This window comes from Lithobates pipiens, unplaced genomic scaffold, assembly GCF_037356315.1.
Source record: "Lithobates pipiens isolate NorthernLeopardFrog02 unplaced genomic scaffold, aLitPip1_a1.2 Scaffold_16, whole genome shotgun sequence".
Lineage (NCBI taxonomy): Eukaryota > Metazoa > Chordata > Amphibia > Anura > Ranidae > Lithobates > Lithobates pipiens.
The window spans coordinates 1,511,688-1,539,479 of NW_027507748.1; the positions used below are offsets into that span (position 1 = coordinate 1,511,688).

Sequence of the window (27,792 nt, forward strand, 5' to 3'; positions counted from 1 at the left end):
TTATTGTCCACACTCTGCTCTGACCACTCCCTGCTTCCTATTTACTCCACCCCCTCAATTGACCACACCTTTTTTGATCCCTTCCTGCCTCCTCTATTTTCCACACCCTGCTCCAGCCACTGCCAGCTGCCTCCATATTCCTTCCCTACCATTGACCACACGCTGCTCCAAACACTTCCAGCTCCCTTAGTCAGTCCACTCACTCCATTGACCACACCCTGCTCCCTCCATACTGCACCCCTATTTCTTGTCCATGCCCTCTTCCAACCCTTTTCTGCTACCTCCATATTCCATCCCCTCTATTATCCACACCCTGCTCTGGCCCCTTCCTTCTATCTCCATACACCACTTCCTCCATTGACCACACCCTGCTCTGACCCCTTCCTTCTATCTCCATACACCACTTCCTCCATTGACCACACCCTGTTCTGACCCCTTCCTTTTATCTCCATACACCACTTCCTCCATTGACCACACCCTGCTCTGACCCCTTCCTTCTATCTCCATACACCACTTCCTCCATTGACCACACCCTGCTCTGACCCCTTCCTTCTATCTCCATACACCACTTCCTCCATTGACCACACCCTGTTCTGACCCCTTCCTTCTATCTCCATACACCACTTCCTCCATTGACCACACCCTGCTCTGACCCCTTCCTTCTATCTTCATATGCCACTTCCTCCATTGACCACACTCTGCTCCCTCCATACTGCACCCCTATTTCTTGTCCATGCCCTCTTCCAACCCTTTTCTGCTACATCCATATTCCATCTCCTCTATTATCCACACCCTGCTCTGGCCCCTTCCTTCTATCTCCATACACCACTTCCCACATTGACCACACCCTGCTCTGACCCCTTCCTTCTATCTTCATATGCCACTTCCTCCATTGACCACACCCTGCTCTGACCCCTTCCTTCTATCTCCATACACCACTTCCTCCATTGACCACACCCTGTTCTGACCCCTTCCTTCTATCTCCATACACCACTTCCTCCATTGACCACACCCTGCTCTGACCCCTTCCTTCTATCTCCATACACCACTTCCTTCATTGACCACACCCTGCTCTGACCCCTTCCTTCTATCTTCATATGCCACTTCCTCCATTGACCACACCCTGCTCTGACCCCTTCCTTCTATCTCCATACACCACTTCCTCCATTGACCACACCCTGTTCTGACCCCTTCCTTCTATCTCCATACACCACTTCCTCCATTGACCACACCCTGCTCTGACCCCTTCCTTCTATCTCCATACACCACTTCCTTCATTGACCACACCCTGCTCTGACCCCTTCCTTCTATCTTCATATGCCACTTCCTCCATTGACCACACTCTGCTCTGACCCCTTCCTTCTATCTTCATATGCCACTTCCTCCATTGACCACACTCTGCTCCCTCCATACTGCACCCCTATTTCTTGTCCATGCCCTCTTCCAACCCTTTTCTGCTACATCCATATTCCATCTCCTCTATTATCCACACCCTGCTCTGGCCCCTTCCTGCTGCCTCCATACCTACCTTCTCCATTGTCCACAGCCTGCTTCAAACCCTCCCTGCTCTGACCCCTTCCTACTCCCACTATGGTCCACACCCTGCTCTGACCATTTCCAGCTGCCTCCATATTCCACCCCCTCCATTGACCACACCCTGCTCTGATCCCTTTCTGCTCCCTCCATGCACTACCCTCTCTATTGTCCACACCCTCTTCCAAGCCTTTCCTACTCCCTCTATATTCCGCCCCCTCCATACACTATTTTCTCCATACCCTTCTCTGACTGCTTCTGGCTCTCATCATTCTCCACCCCTTCCATCAACTGCACCCTGCTCTGACCACCTCCTGTTCCCATCACACTCCCCCCCCCTTTTTTAACCCCCTTCTCCCCCTTCATACTCCACCTCCTTCATTGACCACACCCTGCTTAAACCCACTCTTGCTCCCTCCATATTCCACCCCTCCATTGTTCTCCCCAAAACACCCCCCTCTTTTGTCTTCCTCCTCCATCCCCTCTTGTACCCATCCACCTTCTCACTCTCTCTCTAACCCTTCCATGCGCTACTGTCTCCAATGTCAAAATCCCTCCATACTCCTTGCCTCCCCAAATTACTCCATCTGAGTTCTTCCCCTTCATACTCCTCCCCCTCTCCTCTCTTACCTCTTCATGCTCCGCGCACTCTATAGCCACCATTCTCCAACCCGCTCCTCCGCCACCCACGCCTCCCTCCATTGTCTAGGCATTTTTTGGGTGCTGGAAATACTTGTAAGCACTTAAATGAAGGTTCCAAAACTTTGTTCAGTTTGGTAGAAAGTTGGGAAACTAGTGTAAGGAAACTGTGATCAGCGACAGGACACCGTGCTTTAGAGCACATTAAGAATTCTGAAAGTGTTTCAAAATGCTGGGAGCCACATAAATATCCCCCAGCGTTAAAGACCCCCTGGCTAAGGTAAGTCTGGGACACATTCCCAGTGCCCCCTCCAAGTCATAATTGAATCCACAGTAATGTATTTGTCATCCTCAGGTCCCACCATTGGCTTCCTGTCTGTGTGAAAAGGTGTCGGAGGGAAGATGGGCCATGATGGAGCCTCTGCTGAAGAATTTCACTCACTCCTCCAGCCACCCTGTCCAATGGGATAACCTCCTCTGATCTACGGGATATCACTGACCAATGGGATGACCTCCGCTGATCTACAGGATATCACTGACCAATGGGATGACCTCCTCTGATCTACGGGATATCACTGACCAATGGGATGACCTCCGCTGATCTACAAGATATCACTGACCAATGGGATGACCTCCGCTGATCTACGGGATATCACTGACCAATGGGATGACCTCTGCTGATCTACAGGATATCACTGACCAATGAGATAACCTCCTCTGATCTACGGGACATCACTTACCAATTGGACAACCTCCTCTGATCTACGGGACATCACTTATAGTGATGGACGAACTTCCGACGGGACGTTTCGCGAACGCGAAACGCGAACGGACACAAACGTTCGCGAAAACGACCGTTCGCCGCGGGCTCCATTGACTTCAATGGGAGGCGAATTTCGCAAACCTTTAGGTCGAATTTGCGGCCACGGGGTAATTATTAGGGGGTAGCACGTAGTCCCACCACCTGGACAATAGCATAATACATGTATGAGGTGAATTTGGGATCGATAACTACAAGCATTTTTTTTTTATTTGGGAAATTGTTCTGACAATTCAGGACTATGGAGCTAATGAAGGCAATGGAGGAGAGGGAAGGTCAGGGACCAGGGTAGGCAAACAAGAGGGTGCAGGAGATACAGAGCACTGACAGCAGCACCGTAATACAGAGCACTGACATCAGCACCGTGACATACAGCGCTGACAGCAGCTCCGTGACATACAGCGCTGACAGCAGCTCCGTGACATACAGCGCTGACAGCAGCTCCGTGACATACAGCGCTGACAGCAGCTCCGTGACATACAGCGCTGACAGCAGCTCCGTGACATACAGCGCTGACAGCAGCACCGTGACATACAGCGCTGACAGCAGCTCCGTGACATACAGCGCTGACAGCAGCTCCGTGACATACAGCGCTGACAGCAGCTCCGTGACATACAGCACTGACAGCAGCTCCGTGACATACAGCGCTGACAGCAGCTCCGTGACATACAGCGCTGACAGCAGCACCGTGACATACAGCGCTGACAGCAGCTCCGTGACATACAGCGCTGACAGCAGCTCCGTGACATACAGCGCTGACAGCAGCTCCGTGACATACAGCGCTGACAGCAGCTCCGTGACATACAGCGCTGACAGCAGCTCCGTGACATACAGCGCTGACAGCAGCTCCGTGACATACAGCGCTGACAGCAGCTCCGTGACATACAGCGCTGACAGCAGCTCCGTGACATACAGCGCTGACAGCAGCTCCGTGACATACAGCGCTGACAGCAGCTCCGTGACATACAGCGCTGACAGCAGCTCCGTGACATACAGCGCTGACAGCAGCTCCGTGACATACAGCGCTGACAGCAGCACCGTGACATACAGCGCTGACAGCAGCTCCGTGACATACAGCGCTGACAGCAGCTCCGTGACATACAGCGCTGACAGCAGCTCCGTGACATACAGCACTGACAGCAGCTCCGTGACATACAGCGCTGACAGCAGCTCCGTGACATACAGCGCTGACAGCAGCACCGTGACATACAGCGCTGACAGCAGCTCCGTGACATACAGCGCTGACAGCAGCTCCGTGACATACAGCGCTGACAGCAGCTCCGTGACATACAGCGCTGACAGCAGCTCCGTGACATACAGCGCTGACAGCAGCTCCGTGACATACAGCGCTGACAGCAGCTCCGTGACATACAGCGCTGACAGCAGCTCCGTGACATACAGCGCTGACAGCAGCTCCGTGACATACAGCGCTGACAGCAGCTCCGTGACATACAGCGCTGACAGCAGCTCCGTGACATACAGCGCTGACAGCAGCACCGTAAGCAGCCCCAGGAGGAAGTCAGCACAGCACAGGGATGGTGTGATCCCCTCATAATAAGAACCCCCAGGAGGAAGTCAGCACAGCACAGGGATGGTGGGAGCCCCTCATAATAAGAACACCCAGGAGGAAGTCAGCACAGCACAGGGATGGTGGGAACCCCTCATAATAAGCAGCCCCAGTAGAAATATGACACCGCTCAACCTCTTCAAAGAGGAGGGTAGGGGCATATAGTACGGTGTGCTTTTTTGGGTCAGGGAAGTGAGCCAAATGAATTAAGAAGGTCTGTGTGCTTGATTCCAAAAATTGTTTATAGACATATACATGGTCTACTGATCACATGTGTTGAATTCCTCCGAGATCCATGCCTCATTCATTTTTAGAAATGTGAGGTAGTTAACACTGTGGTGAGCTAGGCGAGTACGCTTATCGGTCACAATCCCCCCTGCTGCGCTGAACGTCCTTTCGGACAGGACACTGGATGAGGGGCAAGCCAACAGTTCGATTGCAAATTGGGCAAGCTCTGGCCAGAGGTCAAGCCTGCCCACCCAGTAGTCTAGGGGTTCATCACTCCTCAGAGCGTCCACATCGGCCGTTAACCCAATGTAGTCGGACACCTGACGGTCTAGGCGTTCCCTGATGCTGGATCCGGATGACACCTGTCGATGGGTCGGCTGAAAGAATGACCTCATATCCGAAGTCACCAACACATCTTCAAACCGGCCTCTTCTTGCAGGCGCTGTTGGATTGGTACCCGCAAATCCTTCTCTGGGAGTGGGAATTGCTCCTCTGCCAGCGCACGCAAAAGCAGAATGCAGCATTTCTCGAAGCAAGGCCTGGAAGTGCTGCATTCTGACAGCCCTCTGCGACGGCGGTAACATTTCCGCCATTTTGTGTTTGTACCGGGGGTCTAAGTACGTTGCCACCCAGTACTGGTCCTTGACCCTCATGCTTTTTATACGGGGGTCCCTATTAAAACACTGGAGCATGAAGGCCCCCATTTGCACTAAAGTGGAAGCGGTGTGGTGGCCTGGCTCCTGCTCATCATCCAGGATAATGTCGTCCTCTTCATTCTCCTCTCCCCATCCTCGCACAACAGGGATCCCAGAAAGGTTTAAAGCATGCTCTTCTTGCTCCTGCTCATCCGCCCCGGCACCATCCTCCTCTGACTCCTCATCAGACTCCTGTTGTTGACTTGTCTCAGATAGAGTAGCCCCCCCTGGGAATTCATCCAGCATTGCGACTTCCTCATCTTCCCGCTCCTGCTCCTCCACAGCCTGATCAATGACACGACGCAATGCACGCTCCAGAAAGAAGGCATAAGGTACCATGTCACTGATGGCGCCATGGCTGCGACTGACCAGTTTGGTGATCTCCTCAAATGGCCGCAGAAGTCTGCATGTGTCGCGCATGAGCAGCCACTGGCGCGGTGAAAAAAAACCCAGCTCCCCAGAACCGTTTCTTTCGCAGAGTTCATACAGGTAGACGTTAACTGCACGTTTCTGCTGGAGCAGCCTATCAAGCATATAGAAGGTTGAGTTCCATCGCGTCGGGCAATCGCAAATAAGACGTCTGACCGGCAGATGGTGTCGCCGCTGAATGTCAGCAAGGCGAGCCATGGCCGTGTAAGATCTTCTGAAATGGGCCGAGATTTTCCTTGCCTGCCGCAAGATGTCCTGGACCCCAGGGTATTTGACAAGGAATCGCTGCACGACCAAGTTTAAGACGTGTGCCATGCACGGCACGTGCGTGATTTTGCCCTGTTTCAATGCGCTAAGCAGATTGGCACCGTTGTCACACACCACTTTACCAACTGTCAAATTGAGCGGTGTTAGCCACTCATCTGCCTGTGAACGCAAAGCTGAAAGGAGTGCCGGGCCAGTGTGGCTCTTTGCTTCCAGGCACAACAGACGCAGCACGGCATGGCAACGTCTCACCTGGCATGTGGAATAGGTTCTGGGGAGCTTGGGCGGTGCAGTGGAAGAGACGCTAGCAGCGGAAAAGGAGGAGGCAGCTGAGGAGGAGAGGGAGGAGGATGGAGTAGGAGGAGGAGAAGAAGAGTCAGGCCTGCATGCAATCCGTGGCGGTAAAACCAAATCTACACGGGTGCCACGGGTTACATGCTTGACGGCCGTCAGAAGGTTCACCCAGTGGGCAGTAAAACTGATATACCTTCCCTGCCCGTGTTTGCTAGACCACGTGTCTGTGGTCAGATGTATCTTGGCACCGACACTGTGTGCCAGAGATACATTCACTTGCCGCTGAACATGGCCATATAGCTCTGGGATGCCCTTCTCTGAGAAATACTTCCTTCCTGGGACCTTCCATTGTGGTGTTCCAATGGCCACAAATTTGCGAAAGGCCTCCGAGTCCACCAGTTTATATGGCAGTAGTTGGCGGGCTATGAGTTCTGACAAGCCAGCCGCCAACCGTTGGGCAAGAGGGTTATCCGGCGTCATCATTTTTTTACGCTCAAACATTAGGCCCACGGAAGCCTGCCTTTTTGCAGAAAAATGTGAGCTTGGCGTGATGGAAGGTGGAGTGGAGGACAATTGTGAGGAGAGAGGAGAAGGAGAAGTAGAAGACGAGGCTGGACGGTGAGAGCCTGCAGTGTGGCTTTGTGTGTTCCGTTGCTCCCACTGGGCTCGGTGATGGCTGCTCATGTGCCTTCTTAAGGCGGTCGTCCCTAGGTGAGTATTGGGCTTACCGCGACTAACGCGTTGACTGCAAAGATTGCAGATGGCAACGCTATTGTCAGCAGCGGACACGTTAAAAAAAGCCCACACTGCGGAGCCATGTGCCGGTGTCCTGGGAGCGCCAGATGTGACCGTACATGGTCGATGACTCGCTCCTGATACATTTGCAGTCTGCTTTGTCCCTGCTGTGCAATGTAAGTCATTGCTGCTTCTCCTCCCTATCTGCTGGTCCATATCTCCCTCTGAACTCCCCTCCTCTTCCTCTCTTGTGGGCACCCACGTGACATCACTAGACACGTCATCATCAACGTCACCTTCCCCACCGCTATAAGTAGAGTAGGCAGCAACACCGGGGACCAACCTCCTCCTTGGGCTGATCTGGGTACTGGCGTCAGACTGCTGAGTAGCGCTTGTTGCTACCTCCTCTTCCTGATCCAATACCAAGAGTGGCTGCGCATCAGAAATGTCCTCTTGATATGGATCGGAAAATAATTCCAGTGACTCAAGCGGAAGGTATGTGGTGGTGGTGGTGGTGGTCGTGTTGTTGGTGGTAGTGTCTTTGGGGGTGCACATAGCAGAGAGTGAAGAAGAGGGTGCAGATCGAGAGGATGAGGAGGGTGCAGAAGAGTAAGGCTGAGCGAGCCACTCAACCAAGTCTGGTGCATCCTTTAAAGTAATTGAACGCACCTTCTGCAACTTCCCACTTTGGCTCAAGCCTGTTGCTCCTGCCCTACCCCTACCACCCCTGCGGAAGGGCCTGCCTCTTCCTCTGCATGTCATTTTTTAAATGACCCTGTGACAAAACTCTTAGTCCCTATACCGCTGAAGGACTGCTGCAGTATAGGTGAGCGGTCAGCAGTGGTGCACGTCAACCCTATCTATTGTGGACCTATAGCGGTCCTTACAGAACAGCAGACTGTACCGCACTCAAGCCTATGTACCGTAGCACCCTATACCAAGTTACCAGTCCTTATAAGAACTTTTGTGGACCAAGCAGGTTGTGTATTAGTGTTTAGCAGACTGTACGTCAGTCCCTATACCGCTGAAGGACTGCTGCAGTATAGGGCAGCGGTCAGCAGTGGTGCACGTCAACCCTATCTATTGTGGACCGATAGCGGTCCTTACAGAACAGCAGACTGTACCGCACTCAAGCCTATGTACCGTAGCACCCTATACCAAGTTACCAGTCCTTATAAGAACTTTTGTGGACCAAGCAGGTTGTGTATTAGTGTTTAGCAGACTGTACGTCAGTCCCTATACCGCTGAAGGACTGCTGCAGTATAGGGCAGCGGTCAGCAGTGGTGCACGTCAACCCTATCTATTGTGGACCGATAGCGGTCCTTACAGAACAGCAGACTGTACCGCACTCAAGCCTATGTACCGTAGCACCCTATACCAAGTTACCAGTCCTTATAAGAACTTTTGTGGAACAAGCAGGTTGTGTGTTAGTGATTAGCAGACTGTACGTCAGTCCCTATACCAATGAAGGACTGCTGCAGTATAGGGCAGCGGTCAGCAGTAGTGCACGGCAACCCTATGTATTGTGGACCGATAGCGGTCCTTACAGAACAGCAGACTGTACTGCACTCAGGCCTATGTACCGTAGCACCCTATACCAAGTTACCAGTCCTTATAAGAACTTTTGTGGACCAAGCAGGTTGTGTGTTAGTGTTTAGCAGACTGTGCGTCAGTCCCTATACCGCTGAAGGACTGCTGCAGTATAGGGCAGCGGTCAGCAGTAGTGCACGGCAACCCTATGTATTGTGGACCGATAGCGGTCCTTACAGAACAGCAGACTGTAACGCACTCAGGCCTATGTACCGTAGCACCCTATACCAAGTTACCAGTCCTTATAAGAACTTTTGTGGACCAAGCAGGTTGTGTGTTAGTGATTAGCAGACTGTACGTCAGTCCCTATACCAATGAAGGACTGCTGCAGTATAGGGCAGCGGTCAGCAGTAGTGCACGGCAACCCTATGTATTGTGGACCGATAGCGGTCCTTACAGAACAGCAGACTGTAACGCACTCAGGCCTATGTACCGTAGCACCCTATACCAAGTTACCAGTCCTTATAAAAACTTTTGTGGACCAAGCAGGTTGTGTGTTAGTGTTTAGCAGACTGTGCGTCAGTCCCTATACCGCTGAAGGACTGCTGCAGTATAGGGCAGCGGTCAGCAGTGGTGCACGTCAACCCTATCTATTGTGGACCGATAGCGGTCCTTACAGAACAGCAGACTGTACCGCACTCAAGCCTATGTACCGTAGCACCCTATACCAAGTTACCAGTCCTTATAAGAACTTTTGTGGACCAAGCAGGTTGTGTATTAGTGTTTAGCAGACTGTACGTCAGTCCCTATACCGCTGAAGGACTGCTGCAGTATAGGGCAGCGGTCAGCAGTGGTGCACGTCAACCCTATGTATTGTGGACCGATAGCGGTCCTTACAGAACAGCAGACTGTAACGCACTCAGGCCTATGTACCGTAGCACCCTATACCAAGTTACCAGTCCTTATAAGAACTTTTGTGGACCAAGCAGGTTGTGTGTTAGTGATTAGCAGACTGTACGTCAGTCCCTATACCAATGAAGGACTGCTGCAGTATAGGGCAGCGGTCAGCAGTAGTGCACGGCAACCCTATGTATTGTGGACCGATAGCGGTCCTTACAGAACAGCAGACTGTACTGCACTCAGGCCTATGTACCGTAGCACCCTATACCAAGTTACCAGTCCTTATAAAAACTTTTGTGGACCAAGCAGGTTGTGTGTTAGTGTTTAGCAGACTGTGCGTCAGTCCCTATACCGCTGAAGGACTGCTGCAGTATAGGGCAGCGGTCAGCAGTAGTGCACGGCAACCCTATGTATTGTGGACCGATAGCGGTCCTTACAGAACAGCAGACTGTAACGCACTCAGGCCTATGTACCGTAGCACCCTATACCAAGTTACCAGTCCTTATAAGAACTTTTGTGGACCAAGCAGGTTGTGTGTTAGTGATTAGCAGACTGTACGTCAGTCCCTATACCAATGAAGGACTGCTGCAGTATAGGGCAGCGGTCAGCAGTAGTGCACGGCAACCCTATGTATTGTGGACCGATAGCGGTCCTTACAGAACAGCAGACTGTACCGCACCCAAGCCTATGTACCGTAGCACCCTAGACAGACCAAGTTACCAGTCCTGATAAAGAGCTTTGTGGAACAAGTGAGTTGTGAATGATTAGCAGACTGCAGCAGAAGGGCAGCAGTCAAGTATAATATTCTTTCTATATTTGGAAGAAAGAATATTATACGTGTACAAGCCTATTACCGTACCACTGATACCAGTCCTGAAAAGAACCTTTGTGGAACTAATAGTAACAGCAAGTCTTTAAAATTATCCTCACTGCCTGACACACTGCTTCCTGCCTGTCCCTATACAAATTGGCAAAAAAGAGTAGGCTGGAACGATTAGCTGGAACAGCTCTTTTGTGGACCTGATAGTAACAGCTAATGATGATGATGATGATGATGATGAAGAAAGACTAATCTGGCTGAGCTGTCCCTAAAATAGCAGCATACAGCGCTCTGTCCCTTTATCTAAACTGACAAAAGAAACTCAGGCTGCTGACCTAACACCTATACCAGTCCTGAAAAGAACTTTTGTGTACCAAATAGCTAGCGTTTTCTCTGTCCCTACTCCACACAGGATCCTTTCCCTACAGTGACAGAAGAAAGAATGTAAAATGGCCACCGGATCGGGTGTATTTATAGGTTAGGGGGAATGTCCAAGTGTCCATGAGCTGTCATGTCTCAATTGGTTGTCCTGTAACACATGATAAACGTGTCACGAAAGGTTAAAGTTCTTGTATACATTAAACACGTAAGTCCGCCGGGGCGAACGACGGAAAAAGGCGTTCGAACCCGCGGACGGCGAAAGTCGGAAATTCGCCGCGAAACGACCGCCGGGCGAACCGTTCGGCCATCACTAATCACTTACCAATTGGACAACCTCCTCTGACATATAGGACATCACCATACAACCAACTATAGGGTGTCACTATCCCATGGGACAAACTCCCCTGAACTATAGAATGTCACAGATCCATTTCTGTTTCTAATCCTCCAACCACCCTGCCCAATGGGATAACCTCCTCTGACCTAAAGGACATCACCATCCAATAGGACAACCTCCTCTGACCTATAGGACATCACCATCCAATGGGACAACCTCCTCTGACCTATAGGACATCACCATCCAATGGGACAACCTCCTCTGACCTATAGGACATCACCATCCAATGGGACAACCTCCTCTGACCTATAGGACATCACCATCCAATGGGATAACCTCCTCTGACCTATAGGACATCACCATCCAATGGGACAACCTCCTCTGACCTATAGGATATCACTATCCAATGGGATAACCTCCTCTAACCTATAGGACATCACAGACTCATTTCTATACCCCCTCCTCCAGCCACCCCGGCCAATGGGACAACCTTCTCTTATTGACAGCATATATACATCTAATAGGATAACCTCCTCTAACCTATAGGACATCACAGACCCATTTCTATCCCCCCTCCTCCAGCCACCCCATCCAATGGGACAACCTCCTTTGACCTATAGGATGTCATCATCCAATAGGACAACCTCCTTTGACCTATAGGAGGTCCCCATCCAATGGGACAACCTCCTTTGACCTACAGAATGTCACCATCCAATGGGACAACCTCCTCTTATTGATAGAATACATACATCTAATGGGATAACCTCCTCTAACCTATAGGACATCACAGACCCATTTCTATCCCCCCTCCTCCAGCCACCCCGTCCAATGAGACAACCTCCTTTGACCTATAGGATGTCACCATCCAATGGGACAACCTCCTCTGCCCTGTAGGACATCACAGCTCCATTTCTATCCCCCCTCCTCCAGGCACCCCGTCCATTGGGACAACCTCCTCTCATTGATAGAATGCATACATCTAATGGGATGACCTCCTATGACCTAATAGGGTGTCACTATGCAATGGGACAGATCCCCCCCACCGACCATTCATATAACACCAACCACTGGGACAACCTCCTCTGACCTATAGGAGGTCACTGTCTCATTTCAATTCTAACTAATTGTGAGCGCAGTGACTAAGGGGTTAGCACCTCTGCCTGACAGCCCTGGGGTAATTGGTTCAAATCCTCACCATGGCACTACCTGCCTGGAGTTTGCAGGTTCTCCCTGTGCCTGCGTGGGTTTCCTCTGGGTACTCCGGTTTCCCCCCACACTTCAAAGACATGCTAGGAGGTGAATGGCTCCTAAGTTGGCCCCAGTATGTACATGTATAAATGTTAGGGACCCTAGATTGTAAGCTCCCCGGGGGCAGGGACTGATGTAAGTGTACAATATACAACGCCATAGAAGTATCTCTAATAAATAAACTCTTACATGTAAATAAAATTGGATGATGGAAATGTTGTAGTACATAATGGTGGAGGAGAGCAGAGCATGATGGGAACGCAGGAGAATGTCTGCACTCTCTGTACAGCACGACAACTGCACTCTCTCTCTCTGTACAGGACGACAACTGCACTCTCTCTCTCTGTACAGGACGACAACTGCACTCTCTCTCTGTACAGGACGACAACTGCACTCTCTCTCTGTACAGGACGACAACTGCACTCTCTCTCTGTACAGGACGACAACTGCACTCTCTCTCTGTACAGGACGACAACTGCACTCTCTCTCTGTACAGGACGACAACTGCACTCTCTCTCTGTACAGGACGACAACTGCACTCTCTGTACAGCACGACAACTGCACTCTCTCTCTCTGTACAGGACGACAACTGCACTCTCTCTCTGTACAGGACGACAACTGCACTCTCTCTCTGTACAGGACGACAACTGCACTCTCTCTCTGTACAGGACGACAACTGCACTCTCTCTCTGTACAGGACGACAACTGCACTCTCTCTCTGTACAGGACGACAACTGCACTCTCTCTCTGTACAGGACGACAACTGCACTCTCTGTACAGCACGACAACTGCACTCTCTCTCTCTGTACAGGACGACAACTGCACTCTCTCTCTGTACAGGACGACAACTGCACTCTCTCTCTGTACAGGACGACAACTGCACTCTCTCTCTGTACAGGACGACAACTGCACTCTCTGTACAGCACGACAACTGCACTCTCTCTCTGTACAGGACGACAACTGCACTCTCTCTCTGTACAGGACGACAACTGCACTCTCTCTCTGTACAGGACGACAACTGCACTCTCTCTCTGTACAGGACGACAACTGCACTCTCTCTCTGTACAGGACGACAACTGCATCCTCTCTCTCTGTACAGGACGACAACTGCACTCTCTCTCTGTACAGGACGACAACTGCACTCTCTCTCTCTGTACAGGACGACAACTGCATCCTCTCTCTGTACAGGACGACAACTGCACTCTCTCTCTGTACAGGACGACAACTGCACTCTCTCTCTGTACAGGACGACAACTGCACTCTCTCTGTACAGGACGGCAACTGCACTCTCTCTCTGTACAGGACGACAACTGCACTCTCTCTCTGTACAGGACGACAACTGCACTCTCTCTCTGTACAGGACGACAACTGCACTCTCTCTCTGTACAGGACGACAACTGCACTCTCTCTCTGTACAGGACGACAACTGCACTCTCTCTGTACAGGACGACAACTGCACTCTCTCTCTGTACAGGACGACAACTGCACTCTCTCTCTGTACAGGACGACAACTGCACTCTCTCTCTGTACAGGACGACAACTGCACTCTCTCTCTGTACAGGACGACAACTGCACTCTCTCTCTGTACAGGACGACAACTGCACTCTCTCTCTGTACAGGACGACAACTGCATTCTCTCTCTGTACAGGACGACAACTGCACTCTCTCTGTACAGGACGACAACTGCACTCTCTCTCTGTACAGGACGACAACTGCACTCTCTCTCTGTACAGGACGACAACTGCACTCTCTCTCTGTACAGGACGACAACTGCACTCTCTCTGTACAGGACGACAACTGCACTCTCTCTGTGCAGGACGACAACTGCACTCTCTCTGTGCAGGACGACAACTGCACTCTCTCTCTGTACAGGACGACAACTGCACTCTCTCTCTGTACAGGACGACAACTGCACTCTCTCTCTGTACAGGACGACAACTGCACTCTCTCTGTACAGGACGACAACTGCACTCTCTCTCTGTACAGGACGACAACTGCACTCTCTCTCTGTACAGGACGACAACTGCACTCTCTCTCTGTACAGGACGACAACTGCACTCTCTCTCTGTACAGGACGACAACTGCACTCTCTCTGTACAGGACGGCAACTGCACTCTCTCTCTGTACAGGACGACAACTGCACTCTCTCTGTACAGGACGACAACTGCACTCTCTCTCTCTGTACAGGACGACAACTGCACTCTCTCTGTACAGGACGACAACTGCACTCTCTCTCTGTACAGGACGACAACTGCATTCTCTCTCTGTACAGGACGACAACTGCACTCTCTCTCTGTACAGGACGACAACTGCACTCTCTGTACAGCACGACAACTGCACTCTCTCTCTGTACAGGACGACAACTGCACTCTCTCTCTGTACAGGACGACAACTGCACTCTCTCTCTGTACAGGACGACAACTGCACTCTCTCTCTGTACAGGACGACAACTGCACTCTCTCTCTGTACAGGACGACAACTGCACTCTCTCTCTGTACAGGACGACAACTGCACTGTCTCTGTACAGGACGACAACTGCATTCTCTCTCTGTACAGGACGACAACTGCATTCTCTCTCTGTACAGGACGACAACTGCACGCTCTCTCTGTACAGGACAACAACTGCACTCTCTCTGTACAGGACGACAACTGCACTCTCTCTCTGTACAGGACGACAACTGCACTCTCTCTCTGTACAGGACGACAACTGCACTCTCTCTCTGTACAGGACGACAACTGCACTCTCTCTCTGTACAGGACAACAACTGCACTCTCTCTCTGTACAGGACGACAACTGCACTCTCTCTGTACAGGACGACAACTGCACTCTCTCTGTACAGGACGACAACTGCACTCTCTCTGTACAGGACGACAACTGCACTCTCTCTGCACAGGACATGCTCCCCCATCCAGTGTTCTGCCATGACAGCATGGATTCGTGAAAGTCAGAAGTTGTCAGACAAACCTGATTTCTTTTTATGAGGTGGTAAGTAAAACCTTGGACAGAGGGGTGGATGTGGACGTGGTATACTTGGACAGAAGGGTGGCGGTGGACGTGGTATACTTGGACAGAGGGATGGTGGTGGACATGGTATACTTGGACAGAGGGGTGGCGGTGGACGTGGTATACTTGGACAGAGGGATGGTGGTGGACATGGTATACTTGGACAGAGGGGTGGCGGTGGACGTGGTATACTTGGACAGAGGGGTGGCGGTGGACGTGGTATACTTGGACAGAGGGGTGGCGGTGGACGTGGTATACTTGGACAGAGGGGTGACGGTGGACGTGGTATACTTGGACAGAAGGGTGGCGGTGGACGTGGTATATTTGGACAGAGGGGTGGCGGTGGGTGTAGTATATTTGGACAGAGGGGTGGATGTGGTATACTTGGACAGAGGGGTGGCGGTGGACGTGGTATACTTGGACAGAGGGGTGGCGGTGGACGTGGTATACTTGGACAGAGGGGTGACGGTGGACGTGGTATACTTGGACAGAAGGGTGGCAGTGGACGTGGTATATTTGGACAGAGGGGTGGCGGTGGGTGTAGTATACTTGGACAGAGGGGTGGGGGTGGACGTGGTATACTTGGACAGAGGGGTGGTTGTGGACGTGGTATACTTGGACAGAGGGGTGGGGGTGGACGTGGTATACTTGGACAGAGGGGTGGCGGTGGACGTGGTATACTTGGACAGAGGGGTGGTTGTGGACGTGGTATACTTGGACAGAGGGGTGGCGGTGGATGTGGTATACTTGGACAGGGGGGTGGCGGTGGACGTGGTATACTTGGACAGAGGGGTGGAGGTGGACGTGGTATACTTGGACAGAGGGGTGGCTGTGGACGTGGTATACTTGGACAGAGGGGTGGCTGTGGACGTGGTATACTTGGACAGAGGGGTGGCGGTGGACGTGGTATACTTGGACAGAGGGGTGGCGGTGGACGTGGTATACTTGGATACAGTTCCCCACACACGGCTCATGTGTAAGGTAAAGTCTACAGGTTTGGAAATATCAGTTTGTAAATGGATAGAAAACTGGCTAAAAGACAGAATTCAGAGAGTCGTGGTTAATGATTCTTACTCTGAATGGTCTAAGGATATCAGTGGTGTACCCCAAGGTTCAGTGCTGGGACCCTTACTTTTTAATATCTTTATAAATGATATTGGGTCTGGGATCAAAAGTAACATTTCTGTCTTTGCAGATGACACCGAGCTATGCAGTGGAATAACCTCCTTACAGGATGTCTCCAATTTACAAGCCGACCTCAATGCTTTGTCTAATTGGGCGACTATGTGGCAAATGAGGTTTAATATTGAGAAATGTAAAGTTCTGCACTTGGGGGCTAAGAATATGCATCATACACGCTAGGAGGAGTACAACTGGGGAGATCCATAGTGGAGAAGGATCTGGGGGGATCCATAGTGGAGAAGGATCTGGGGGGATCCATAGTGGAGAAGGATCTGGGGGGATCCATAGTGGAGAAGATCTGGGGGGATCCATAGTGGAGAAGATCTGGGGGGATCCATAATGGAGAAGGATCTGGGGGGATCCATAGTGGAGAAGGATCTGGGGAAATCCATAGTGGAGAAAGATCTGGGGAAATCCATAGTGGAGAAGATCTGGGGGGATCCATAGTGGAGAAGATCTGGGGGATACATAGTGGAAAAGGATCTGGGGGGATCCATAGTGGAGAAGGATCTGGGGGGATCCATAGTGGAGAAGGATCTGGGGGGATCCATAGTGGAGAAGGATCTGGGGGGATCCATAGTGGAGAAGGATCTGGGGAAATCCATAGTGGAGAAGATCTGGGGGGATCCATAGAGGAGAAGGATTTGGGGGGATCCATAGTGGAGAAGGATCTGGGGGGATCCATAGTGGAGAAGGATCTGGGGAAATCCATAGTGGAGAAGATCTGGGGAAATCCATAGTGGAGAAGATCTGGGGGATCCATAGTGGAGAAGATCTGGGGGATCCATAGTGGAGAAGATCTGGGGGAATCCATAGTGGAGAAGGATCTGGGGGGAGTCCATAGTGGAGAAGGATCTGGGGGAGTCCATGGTGGAGAAGGATCTGGGGGGAGTCCATGGTGGAGAAGGATCTGGGGGAGTCCATGGTGGAGAAGGATCTGGGGGGATCCATGGTGGAGAATGATCTGGGGGATCCATAGTGGAGAAGGATCTGGGGGAATCCATAGTGGAGAAGGATCTGGGGGGAGTCCATGGTGGAGAAGGATCTGGGGGAGTCCATAGTGGAGAAGGATCTGGGGGGAGTCCATGGTGGAGAAGGATCTGGGGGGAGTCCATGGTGGAGAAGGATCTGGGGGAGTCCATGGTGGAGAAGGATCTGGGGGGATCCATGGTGGAGAAGGATCTGGGGGATCCATAGTGGAGAAGGATCTGGGGGAATCCATGGTGGAGAAGGATCTGGGGGGATCCATAGTGGAGAAGGATCTGGGGGGAGTCCATGGTGGAGAAGGATCTGGGAGAGTCCATAGTGGAGAAGGATCTGGGGGGGAGTCCATGGTGGAGAAGGATCTGGGGGGAGTCCATGGTGGAGAAGGATCTGGGGGAGTCCATGGTGGAGAAGGATCTGGGGGGAGTCCATGGTGGAGAAGGATCTGGGGGAGTCCATAGTGGAGAAGGATCTGGGGGGAGTCCATGGTGGAGAAGGATCTGGGGGGAGTCCATGGTGGAGAAGGATCTGGGGGAGTCCATGGTGGAGAAGGATCTGGGGGGATCCATGGTGGAGAAGGATCTGGGGGATCCATAGTGGAGAAGGATCTGGGGGAATCCATGGTGGAGAAGGATCTGGGGGGATCCATAGTGGAGAAGGATCTGGGGGGAGTCCATGGTGGAGAAGGATCTGGGAGAGTCCATAGTGGAGAAGGATCTGGGGGGAGTCCATGGTGGAGAAGGATCTGGGGGGATCCATGGTGGAGAAGGATCTGGGGGGTCCATAGTGGAGAAGGATCTGGGGGTTTTGGTAGATCATAAGATCAATAATAACATGCAATGCCAAGCTGCGGTTTGCAAAGTGAGGAAAGTCCTTTCCTGTATAAGAGAGGTATGGACTCCAGGGAGAGAGAATATGCCGTTCAGTTTTGGGCTCCAGTTCTCAAATAGGATATCGGGGAACTGGAGAAAGTGCAGAGAAGGGCAACCAAACTGATAAGAGGCATGGAGGAGCTCAGCTATGAGGAGAGATTAGAGGAACTGAATTTATTCTCTTGATAAGAGGAGATTAAGGGGGGATATTATCACCATGTATAATATATAAGGGGGGATATGATCTCCATGTATAATATATAAGGGGGGATATTATCACCATGTATAATATATAAGGGGTCCATATAGGGAACTTGGTGTTGAGTTCTTCACTTTACAGTCATCACAGAGGACAAGGGGGACTCTTTACATCTAGAGGAAAAGAGATTTCATCTCCAAATACGGAAAGGTTTCTTCACAGTAAGAGCTGTGAAAATGTGGAATAGACTCCCTGCAGAGGTGGATCTGGCCCAATCAGTGGATTGCTTTAACCCCTTGCCGTCGAGCCATAACAACCGATGTTGCTAAAAGCTTACAGCTTCATTTCAGTCTCCTAATTGTAAACACGGAAGCGACGTCATGACATCACTTCCTGTTTACTCGGCTGCCAATGGCGCCGGATTTAAACAATATATACAGTATTCAGAGTCAGCGAAAAGGGCGATCTGAATACTTTGAAGTGTAAAGGAGGGGTGGGAGGGTTTTTTTTTTTTTAAAACAATTTATTCATTTTAAAATAAATTATTATTTTTAAAGCGCCCCCCCCCCCCCGTCGCAGCGAGCTCGCGCAGCAAAGAAAACGCATACTGAAGTCTCGCCCGCATATGTAAACGGTGTTCAAATCACACATGTAAGGTATCGCTCCCCCATGGCGTGTACACTCTCACCCATGGCGTGTACGCGCTCCCCCATCCAGTGCTCCCCCATGGCGTGTACACTCTCACCCATGGCGTGTACGCGCTCCCCCATCCAGCGCTCCCCCATGGCGTGTACGCGCTCCCCCATCCAGCGCTCCCCCATGGCGTGTACGCGCTCCCCCATCCAGCGCTCCCCCATGGCGTGTACACGCGCCCCCATCCAGTGCTCCCCCATGGCGTGTACACTCTCACCCATGGCGTGTACGCGCTCCCCCATCCAGCGCTCCCCCATGGCGTGTACACTCTCACCCATGGCGTGTACGCGCTCCCCCATCCAGCGCTCCCCCATGGCGTGTACACTCTCACCCATGGCGTGTACGCGCTCCCCCATGGCGTGTACACTCTCACCCATGGCATGTACGCGCTCCCCCATCCAGCGCTCCCCCATGGTGTGTACACTCTCACCCATCCAGCGCCCCCCCATCAAGTGCTCCCCCATGGCGTGTACACGCTCCCCCATCCAGTGCTCCCCCATGGCGTGTACACTCTCACCCATGGCGTGTACGCGCTCCCCCATCCAGCGCTCCCCCATGGCGTGTACACTCTCACCCATGGCGTGTACGCGCTCCCCCATGGCGTGTACACTCTCACCCATGGCGTGTACGCGCTCCCCCATCCAGCGCTCCCCCATGGCGTGTACACTCTCACCCATGGCATGTACGTGCTCCCCCATCCAACGCTTCCCCATGGCGTGTACATGCTCCCCCATCCAGCGCTCCCCCATGGCGTGTGTGCATCCCCATCCAGCGCTCCTCCATGGCGTGTGCACGCTCCCCCATGGCGTGTACACTTTCACCCATGGCATGTACGCGCTCCCCCATGGTGTGTACACTCTCACCCATGGCGTGTACGCGCTCCCCCATCCAGCGCTCTCCCATGGCGTGTACACTCTCACCCATCCAGCGCTCCCCCATGACGTGTACACTCTCACCCATGGCGTGTACACGCTCCCCCATCCAGCGCTCCCCCATGGCGTGTACACTCTCACCCATGGCGTGTACGCGCTCCCCCATGGCGTGTACACTCTCACCCATGGCGTGTACACGCTCCCCCATCCGGCGCTCCCCCATGGCGTGTACACTCTCACCCATGGCGTGTACGCGCTCCCCCATCCAGCGCTCTCCCATGGCGTGTACACTCTCACCCATGGCGTGTACACGTTCCCCCATCCAGCGCTCCCCCATGGCTTGTACACTCTCACCCATGGCGTGTACGCGCTCCCCAATCCAGCGCTCCCCCATGGCGTGTACACTCTCACCCATGGCGTGTACGCGCTCCCCCATGGCGTGTACACTCTCACCCATGGCGTGTACACGCTCCCCCATCCAGCGCTCTCCCATGGCGTGTACACTCTCACCCATGGCGTGTACACGTTCCCCCATCCAGCGCTCCCCCATGGCGTGTACACTCTCACCCATGGCGTGTACACGCTCCCCCATCCAGCGCTCTCCCATGGCGTGTACACTCTCACCCATGGCGTGTACACGTTCCCCCATCCAGCGCTCCCCCATGGCTTGTACACTCTCACCCATGGCGTGTACACTCTCACCCATGGCGTGTACACGCTCCCCCATCCAGCGCTCTCCCATGGCGTGTACACTCTCACCCATGGCGTGTACACGCTCCCCCATCCAGCGCTCTCCCATGGCGTGTACACTCTCACCCATGGCGTGTACACGCTCCCCCATCCAGCACTCCGCCGTCCTCCTGTACAGCCCTTAAGATCAATAAATCTCCTATCAGATATAATAGCGGAGGAGCTGATTATCTGCAGACAAACAAAGTGTGACGCGATTTCTGCATGGCTGGGTGTGACCGTCACCTGGAAACATTCCTGCCAACTGGTCCAACCTGTCTGATCACCTGTAATAAAAGGTGGGGGGTGGGAGGGGCCAGGGAGGAGGATGGGAGGGGCTGGAGATCTGCAGGTGAGGATAATGACTATGAGGAAGTTCATTCACCTCAATCTGAGCTTCTCCTGTAACCAGGAAACAGAGAGAGGAGACTGAGAGAGGAGACCGCCTGAGAGAGAGGAGACCACCAGAGAGAAAGAGAGAGAAAAGACCACCAGAGAGAGAGGAGACCTCCAGAAAGAGACCACCAGAGGAGACCGCCTGAGAGAGAGAGAGAGAGAGAGAGAGGAGACCACCTGAGAGAGAGAGAGGAGACCACCAGAGGAGACCACCAGAGAGAGAGAGAGAGAGAGAAAAGACCACCAGAGAGAGAAAGAGAGAGAGAAAAGACCACCAGAGAGAGAGGAGACCTCCAGAAAGAGACCACCAGAGGAGACCGCCTGAGAGAGAGAGAGAGGAGACCACCAGAGGAGACCACCAGAGAGAGAAAGAGAGAGAGAGAAAAGACCACCAGAGAGAGAAAGAGAGAGAGAAAAGACCACCAGAGAGAGAGGAGACCTCCAGAAAGAGACCACCAGAGGAGACCGCCTGAGAGAGAGAGAGAGGAGACCACCAGAGGAGACCACCAGAGAGAGAAAGAGAGAGAGAGAAAAGACCACCAGAGAGAGAAAGAGAGAGAGAAAAGACCACCAGAGAGAGAGGAGACCTCCAGAAAGAGACCACCAGAGGAGACCGCCTGAGAGAGAGAGGAGACCGCCTGAGAGAGAGAGGAGACCGCCTGAGAGAGAGAGAGAGAGAGAGAGAGAGAGAGGAGACCGCCTGAGAGAGAGAGAGAGGAGACCGCCTGAGAGAGAGAGAGAGAGAGACCACCAGAGACACATAGAAAGGAGACCGCCAGAGAGAGAGAGCTAAGGGAGAAGACCCCTGGAGACCTACACATTGCAGGTAAGTGACGTGTGTTATTAAATTTCAGGTACATTGGTGGGAGGATTTGGGGCTCAGGGGTGGTGGAGATGATGATGATGATGATGGTGGTGGTGGTGGAGATGATGATGATGATGATGATGGTGGTGGTGGAGATGATGGTGGTGGTGGTGGAGATGATGATGTGGGGCTCAGGGGTGGTGGAGATGTGTTGGAGGGTGTAGATATGTCCAGTATATGGCTGTGCTGAGAGGGTCCTATTCCTGCTATATCTGTAATCAATACCGTGATTAGAGGTCTGTACCCTCTGGACACTGAAAAACAGTCATTAGAGGGGTCTATGCAGCCCAAAAAATTCCCAATATAGAGACATGAAGGGGGATCTCTCTTGGGTGATACCATTTGCTGCATAATATCAGTGTGACGGAGATAAGCGGGTCTGTGTGTTATTGGAGATGGGGGGACCTCTGTGATATTGTTGGAGATGAGGGGACCTCTGTGATATTGTTGGAGATGAGGGGACCTCTGTGATATTGTTGGAGATGAGGGGACCTCTGTGATATTGTTGGAGATGAGGGGACCTCTGTGATATTGTTGGAGATGAGGGGACCTCTGTGATATTGTTGGAGATGAGGGGACCTCTGTGATATTGTTGGAGATGAGGGGACCTCTGTGATATTGTTGGAGATGAGTGGGCCTCTGTGATATTGTTGGAGATGAGGGGACCTCTGTGATATTGTTGGAGATGAGTGGGCCTCTGTGATATTGTTGGAGATGGGGGGGACCTCTGTGATATTGTTGGAGATGAGTGGGCCTCTGTGATATTGTTGGAGATGGGGGGGACCTCTGTGATATTGTTGGAGATGAGTGGGCCTCTGTGATATTGTTGGAGATGGGGGGACCTCTGTGATATTGTTGGAGATGGGGGGGACCTCTGTGATATTGTTGGAGATGGGGGGGACCTCTGTGATATTGTTGGAGATGGGGGGACCTCTGTGATATTGTTGGAGAATGGGGGGACCTCTGTGATATTGTTGGAGATGGGGGGGACCTCTGTGATATTGTTGGAGATGGGGGGACCTCTGTGATATTGTTGGAGATGGGGGGACCTCTGTGATATTGTTGGAGATGGGGGGGACCTCTGTGATATTGTTGGAGATGGGGGGGACCTCTGTGATATTGTTGGATATGAGGGGACCTCTGTGATATTGTTGGAGATGGGGGGGACCTCTGTGATATTGTTGGAGATGGGGGGGACCTCTGTGATATTGTTGGAGATGGGGGGGACCTCTGTGATATTGTTGGAGATGGGGGGGACCTCTGTGATATGTTGGAGATGGGGGGGACCTCTGTGATATTGTTGGAGATGGGGGGGACCTCTGTGATATTGTTGGAGATGGGGGGGACCTCTGTGATATTGTTGGAGATGGGGGGGACCTCTGTGATATTGTTGGAGATGGGGGGGACCTCTGTGATATTGTTGGAGATGGGGGGACCTCTGTGATATTGTTGGAGATGGGGGGACCTCTTGTGATATTGTTGGAGATGAGGGGACCTCTGTGATATTGTTGGAGATAAGCGGCTCTTTGCTCCCAGACGTCTCATTGTGGTTGGAGATGAGCGGGCCTCTGTGATAATGGAGATAAGCGGCTCTTTGCTCCCAGACGTCTCATTGTGGTTGGAGATGAGTGGGTCGGCTCCATTGTGTCTCCTCGCTGACATTTCACTTTGTTGTTTAGCTTTGTGTGGATTTGCATGTGAATGGTGACGTCTCATTGTTCAGAATTAGCACAAATCATTGGGCGGCTCCATCCCAATCAGAGTTAGACGTTTGTCCTTCTGAAGTTAGCCACACGTTACATTCAGATTGTACAATTGTCTGATGATACAACACACTTCCCAACACCCGAGACTCGGAGAATATCACGACACAGAGAGGAATGGGTTTGACTAAAAGTACTGGATATTGGGCATGGCCTAAAAGGAACATGGTTAAATATCGTGACCACCAGCGAGCCCCGGCTGACAACCAGTGACCACCAGCGAGCCCCGGCTGACAACCAGTGACCACCAGCGAGCCCCAGCTGACAACCAGTGACCACCAGCGAGCCCCGGCTGACAACCAGTGACTCCCATGAAATGTCAAATTGAATGATAGTGGGATTCTTGGTGTTCATTGAGGGTCATACATTCATTGCTGCTGCATGGCAGTCATTTGGCTTCAATGGGCAGTATTGGTGTTCATTGGGGGCCACTGGTCATCACTGGGGGAGTCGTTGGAGGCCATTGGTGCTCCATGGGGGTCGTCTGGGGTTAATTTTGCTCCACGGAATTACTGAAGGTCCATGGGGGGGTCATTGGTGCTCCATGGGGGGGGTCATTGGTGCTCCCATGGGGGGTCATTGGTCCTCTATAGTGGTCACTGGTGTTCCATAGAGTTAAGAAAAGTGGGGATTTGAGGGTTTGAGTGAGATGTGTTTTAGACCAAAATAAATTGCACAATAATGAGTTTCTTCATAGAAATACACGAGGGACGTGGGACGAGGGACGTGGGACGTGGACTATATGATGGGTATATAATAGACAAATGTGAAAACTCCATTATTGCACATGATGCATGAAATCAAAGAAGAGCATAATATAAAACATGCGATTGAATAAAAAAACTGCATTTAAAAGCTCGACCCGTTTCGTGGATAAAGTTCCATTCTTTCAGAAGCAAGTGCGGAATGCGTATCTGTAAGAAGAAAACAAATTCCAAATGACTCCAATAAATGAAATAAGTGAGGAGAAAACCAACCCCCCCCCCCCAAATGACTTCCATATCAGCTCTGAAGTTGGTCATGTGATGTCAAAACCTGATAGTTGAGGAAAGCCGGGAAATATCTCCGCCGGGAGCTGTGGGGGCGTAAAACTGGGGGCAGCCAAAGCGGAGAACTCGAGGGGAGAGATGGAACGTGTCCATGGCGGGCTCCATGATGCCTGAAAACGGCACCAATCCATGGTCAATGGAAAGTTTGGGGTGTAACTTGGCTGAGGTCATAGAGACGGGGTCAATGTCAACCCCACACTTTCCACTGACCACGGATTGGTGCCATTTTCAGGCATCATCATGGAGCCCGCCATGGACACGTTTCATCTCTCCCCTCGAGTTCTCCGCCTTGGCTGCCCCCAGTTTTACCCCCCCCCCCTCCCCCCCACAGCTCCCGGCGGAGATATTTCCCGGCTTTCCTCAACTATCAGGTTTTGGCATCACATGACCAACTTTAGCGATGATATGGAAGTCATTTTGGGGGGGGGGGGGGTTGGTTTTTCTCCTCCCTTATTTCATTTATTGGAGTCATTTGGAATTTTTTTTTTTTTTTTTTTTTTTTTTATAGGTACGCATTCCGCACTTGCTTCTGACAAAGTGGAACTTCATCCACGAAACGCGTCAAGATTTTGAATGCAGTTTTTTTTTTATTCAATCATGTGTTTTATATATTGTACCGTTTTCTTTGATTTTATGTATCCTGTGCAGTAGTGGGAATTTTCACATTTGTCAGAATATATGATGAACATATAATGTCCCACCATGTGTGTGTTTATATGAAGAAACTTTCTCGTTATTGTGCAATTTATTTATTTCTTTATTTATTTTTGTCTAACACACCTCTCACTCAAAGTCCCAAATCCCCCCCCCCCCCCCTTTCTAATGATTAATAGGGATGGAGGTGTATGCTTGTTTGAACCATAAACCTCATTTTAAAGTCCCAAAATGCCCCCCCTCTTTTACTTGGTGCTCCAGAGAGGGCCCCGGTGTCCATTGATTCCCATGGGATTTATTGGACATCATTGGGGAGGGGGGGTCATTGGTGCTCCATTTGGGTCAATAATGGTCATTTTGATGTTATTGGGGCTCCATAGTATTTATTGAACATCATGGGGGGGGTGGGGGGGGTTATTGGGGCTCCATGGGAATTATTGGAGGTCATTGGTGGGTGTTGGTGCTCCATGGGAGTCCCTGGTGCCAGTGGGTTCCATTGGTAATCAATGCCCAGCCTAGTATTGGTGCTCGGTGTACCACCTCCCTTGCCTATCCCCGCTCTGCTCTGCTGGTATTATAGTTGTACAGTCCGACTTCACTTCTCTCCTCCTAGCCATGAAAACTACAAACCTGCAGAGCAAGAGATCCCAAACCCGAGATCAGTGCCCCCCCCCCCCACCAACACCCAAAACTGAATGTGCCCCCCCCCCACCAACACCCAACCAAAACTGAATGTGCCCCCCCCCCACCAACACCCAAAACTGAATGTGCCCCCCCCCCACCAACACCCAACCAAAACTGAATGTGCCCCCCCCCACCAACACCCAACCAAAACTGAATGTGCCCCCCCCCCCCCCTCCAACACACACCCAAAACTGAATGTGCCCCCCCCCCCACCAACACACACCCAAAACTGAATGTGCCCCCCCAATAGAGCTCCTCACTGCCCATTCCCGGGATCCCCCATGGCGGTCCTCCTCCCCGGGGACTATACGCTCCTGTTGGGATGGAGATGTGTAACACGCAGTTATTGCCCATTCCAGGACTTCTATTGTCCCCGGAGCCCTCCCTCCCAGCACACCTGACACCCTCCATCCTGGTCACATCCTGCTGGTGTGTCGCCTTCATACAGAGAACATGTGACTGCCAATAATTGACACCCCCACCCCCATCACACCACGTCTCCATACCTTACATAGTATTACTTCCCATCCTTTTTATAATAAACCTAATTCTCGGTATCTGTTCTTATTCTGTATGTATGGACTCTGCACAGTACCACTTCTCTTGTCCTGTATGTCGGGTGTAATTCTCGGTATCTGTTCTTATTCTGTATGTATGGACTCTGCACAGTACCACTTCTCTTGTCCTGTATGTCGGGTGTAATTCTCGGTATCTCTTCTTATTCTGTATGTATGGACTCTGCACAGTACTACTTCTCTTGTCCTGTATGTCGGGTGTAATTCTCGGTATCTCTTCTTATTCTGTATGTATGGACTCTGCACAGTACTACTTCTCTTGTCCTGTATGTCGGGTGTAATTCTCGGTATCTCTTCTTATTCTGTATGTATGGACTCTGCACAGTACCACTTCTCTTGTCCTGTATGTCGGGTGTAATTCTCGGTATCTCTTCTTATTCTGTATGTATGGACTCTGCACAGTACCACTTCTCTTGTCCTGTATGTCGGGTGTAATTCTCGGTATCTGTTCTTATTCTGTATGTATGGACTCTGCACAGTACTACTTCTCTTGTCCTGTATGTCGGGTGTAATTCTCGGTATCTGTTCTTATTCTGTATGTATGGACTCTGCACAGTACTACTTCTCTTGTCCTGTATGTCGGATGTAATTCTCGGTATCTGTCCTTATTCTGTATGTATGGACTCTGCACAGTACTACTTCTCTTGTCCTGTATGTCGGGTGTAATTCTCAGTATCTCTTCTTATTCTGTATGTATGGACTCTGCACAGTACCACTTCTCTTGTCCTGTATGTCGGGTGTAATTCTCGGTATCTGTCCTTATTCTGTATGTATGGACTCTGCACAGTACTACTTCTCTTGTCCTGTATGTCGGGTGTAATTCTCGGTATCTCTTCTTATTCTGTATGTAT

General features: G+C 51.5%; 2 protein-coding genes across 4 annotated transcripts in view; both read left to right on the top strand.

The window, feature by feature from the left end:
• UBASH3A (ubiquitin associated and SH3 domain containing A) overlaps positions 1-2,662 on the top strand; it is a 243,320-nt gene extending 240,658 nt beyond the window's left edge. Inside the window, exon 14 of the mRNA XM_077479393.1 lies at positions 2,528-2,662. Within this exon, the coding sequence (XP_077335519.1) occupies positions 2,528-2,653 (126 nt within the window). The 3' untranslated portion in view covers positions 2,654-2,662. The remainder of the gene's footprint in view (positions 1-2,527) is intronic.
• Positions 2,663-14,595: 11,933 nt separating this feature from the next.
• SLC37A1 (solute carrier family 37 member 1) overlaps positions 14,596-27,792 on the top strand; it is a 55,391-nt gene continuing 42,194 nt past the window's right edge. Inside the window, exons 1-2 of one of the 3 annotated variants that reach the window (XM_077479395.1) lie at positions 14,599-15,406; positions 21,368-22,177. Coding sequence is in view for 1 of the 3 variants with exons in the window: in XM_077479394.1 (XP_077335520.1) it covers positions 15,399-15,406 (8 nt within the window). In the remaining 2 variants the exon portion in view is untranslated. Of the gene's footprint in view, positions 15,407-21,304; positions 22,178-27,792 lie in introns of those variants that run through there. The other 2 variants (XM_077479394.1, XM_077479396.1) reach the window with 2 other exon arrangements.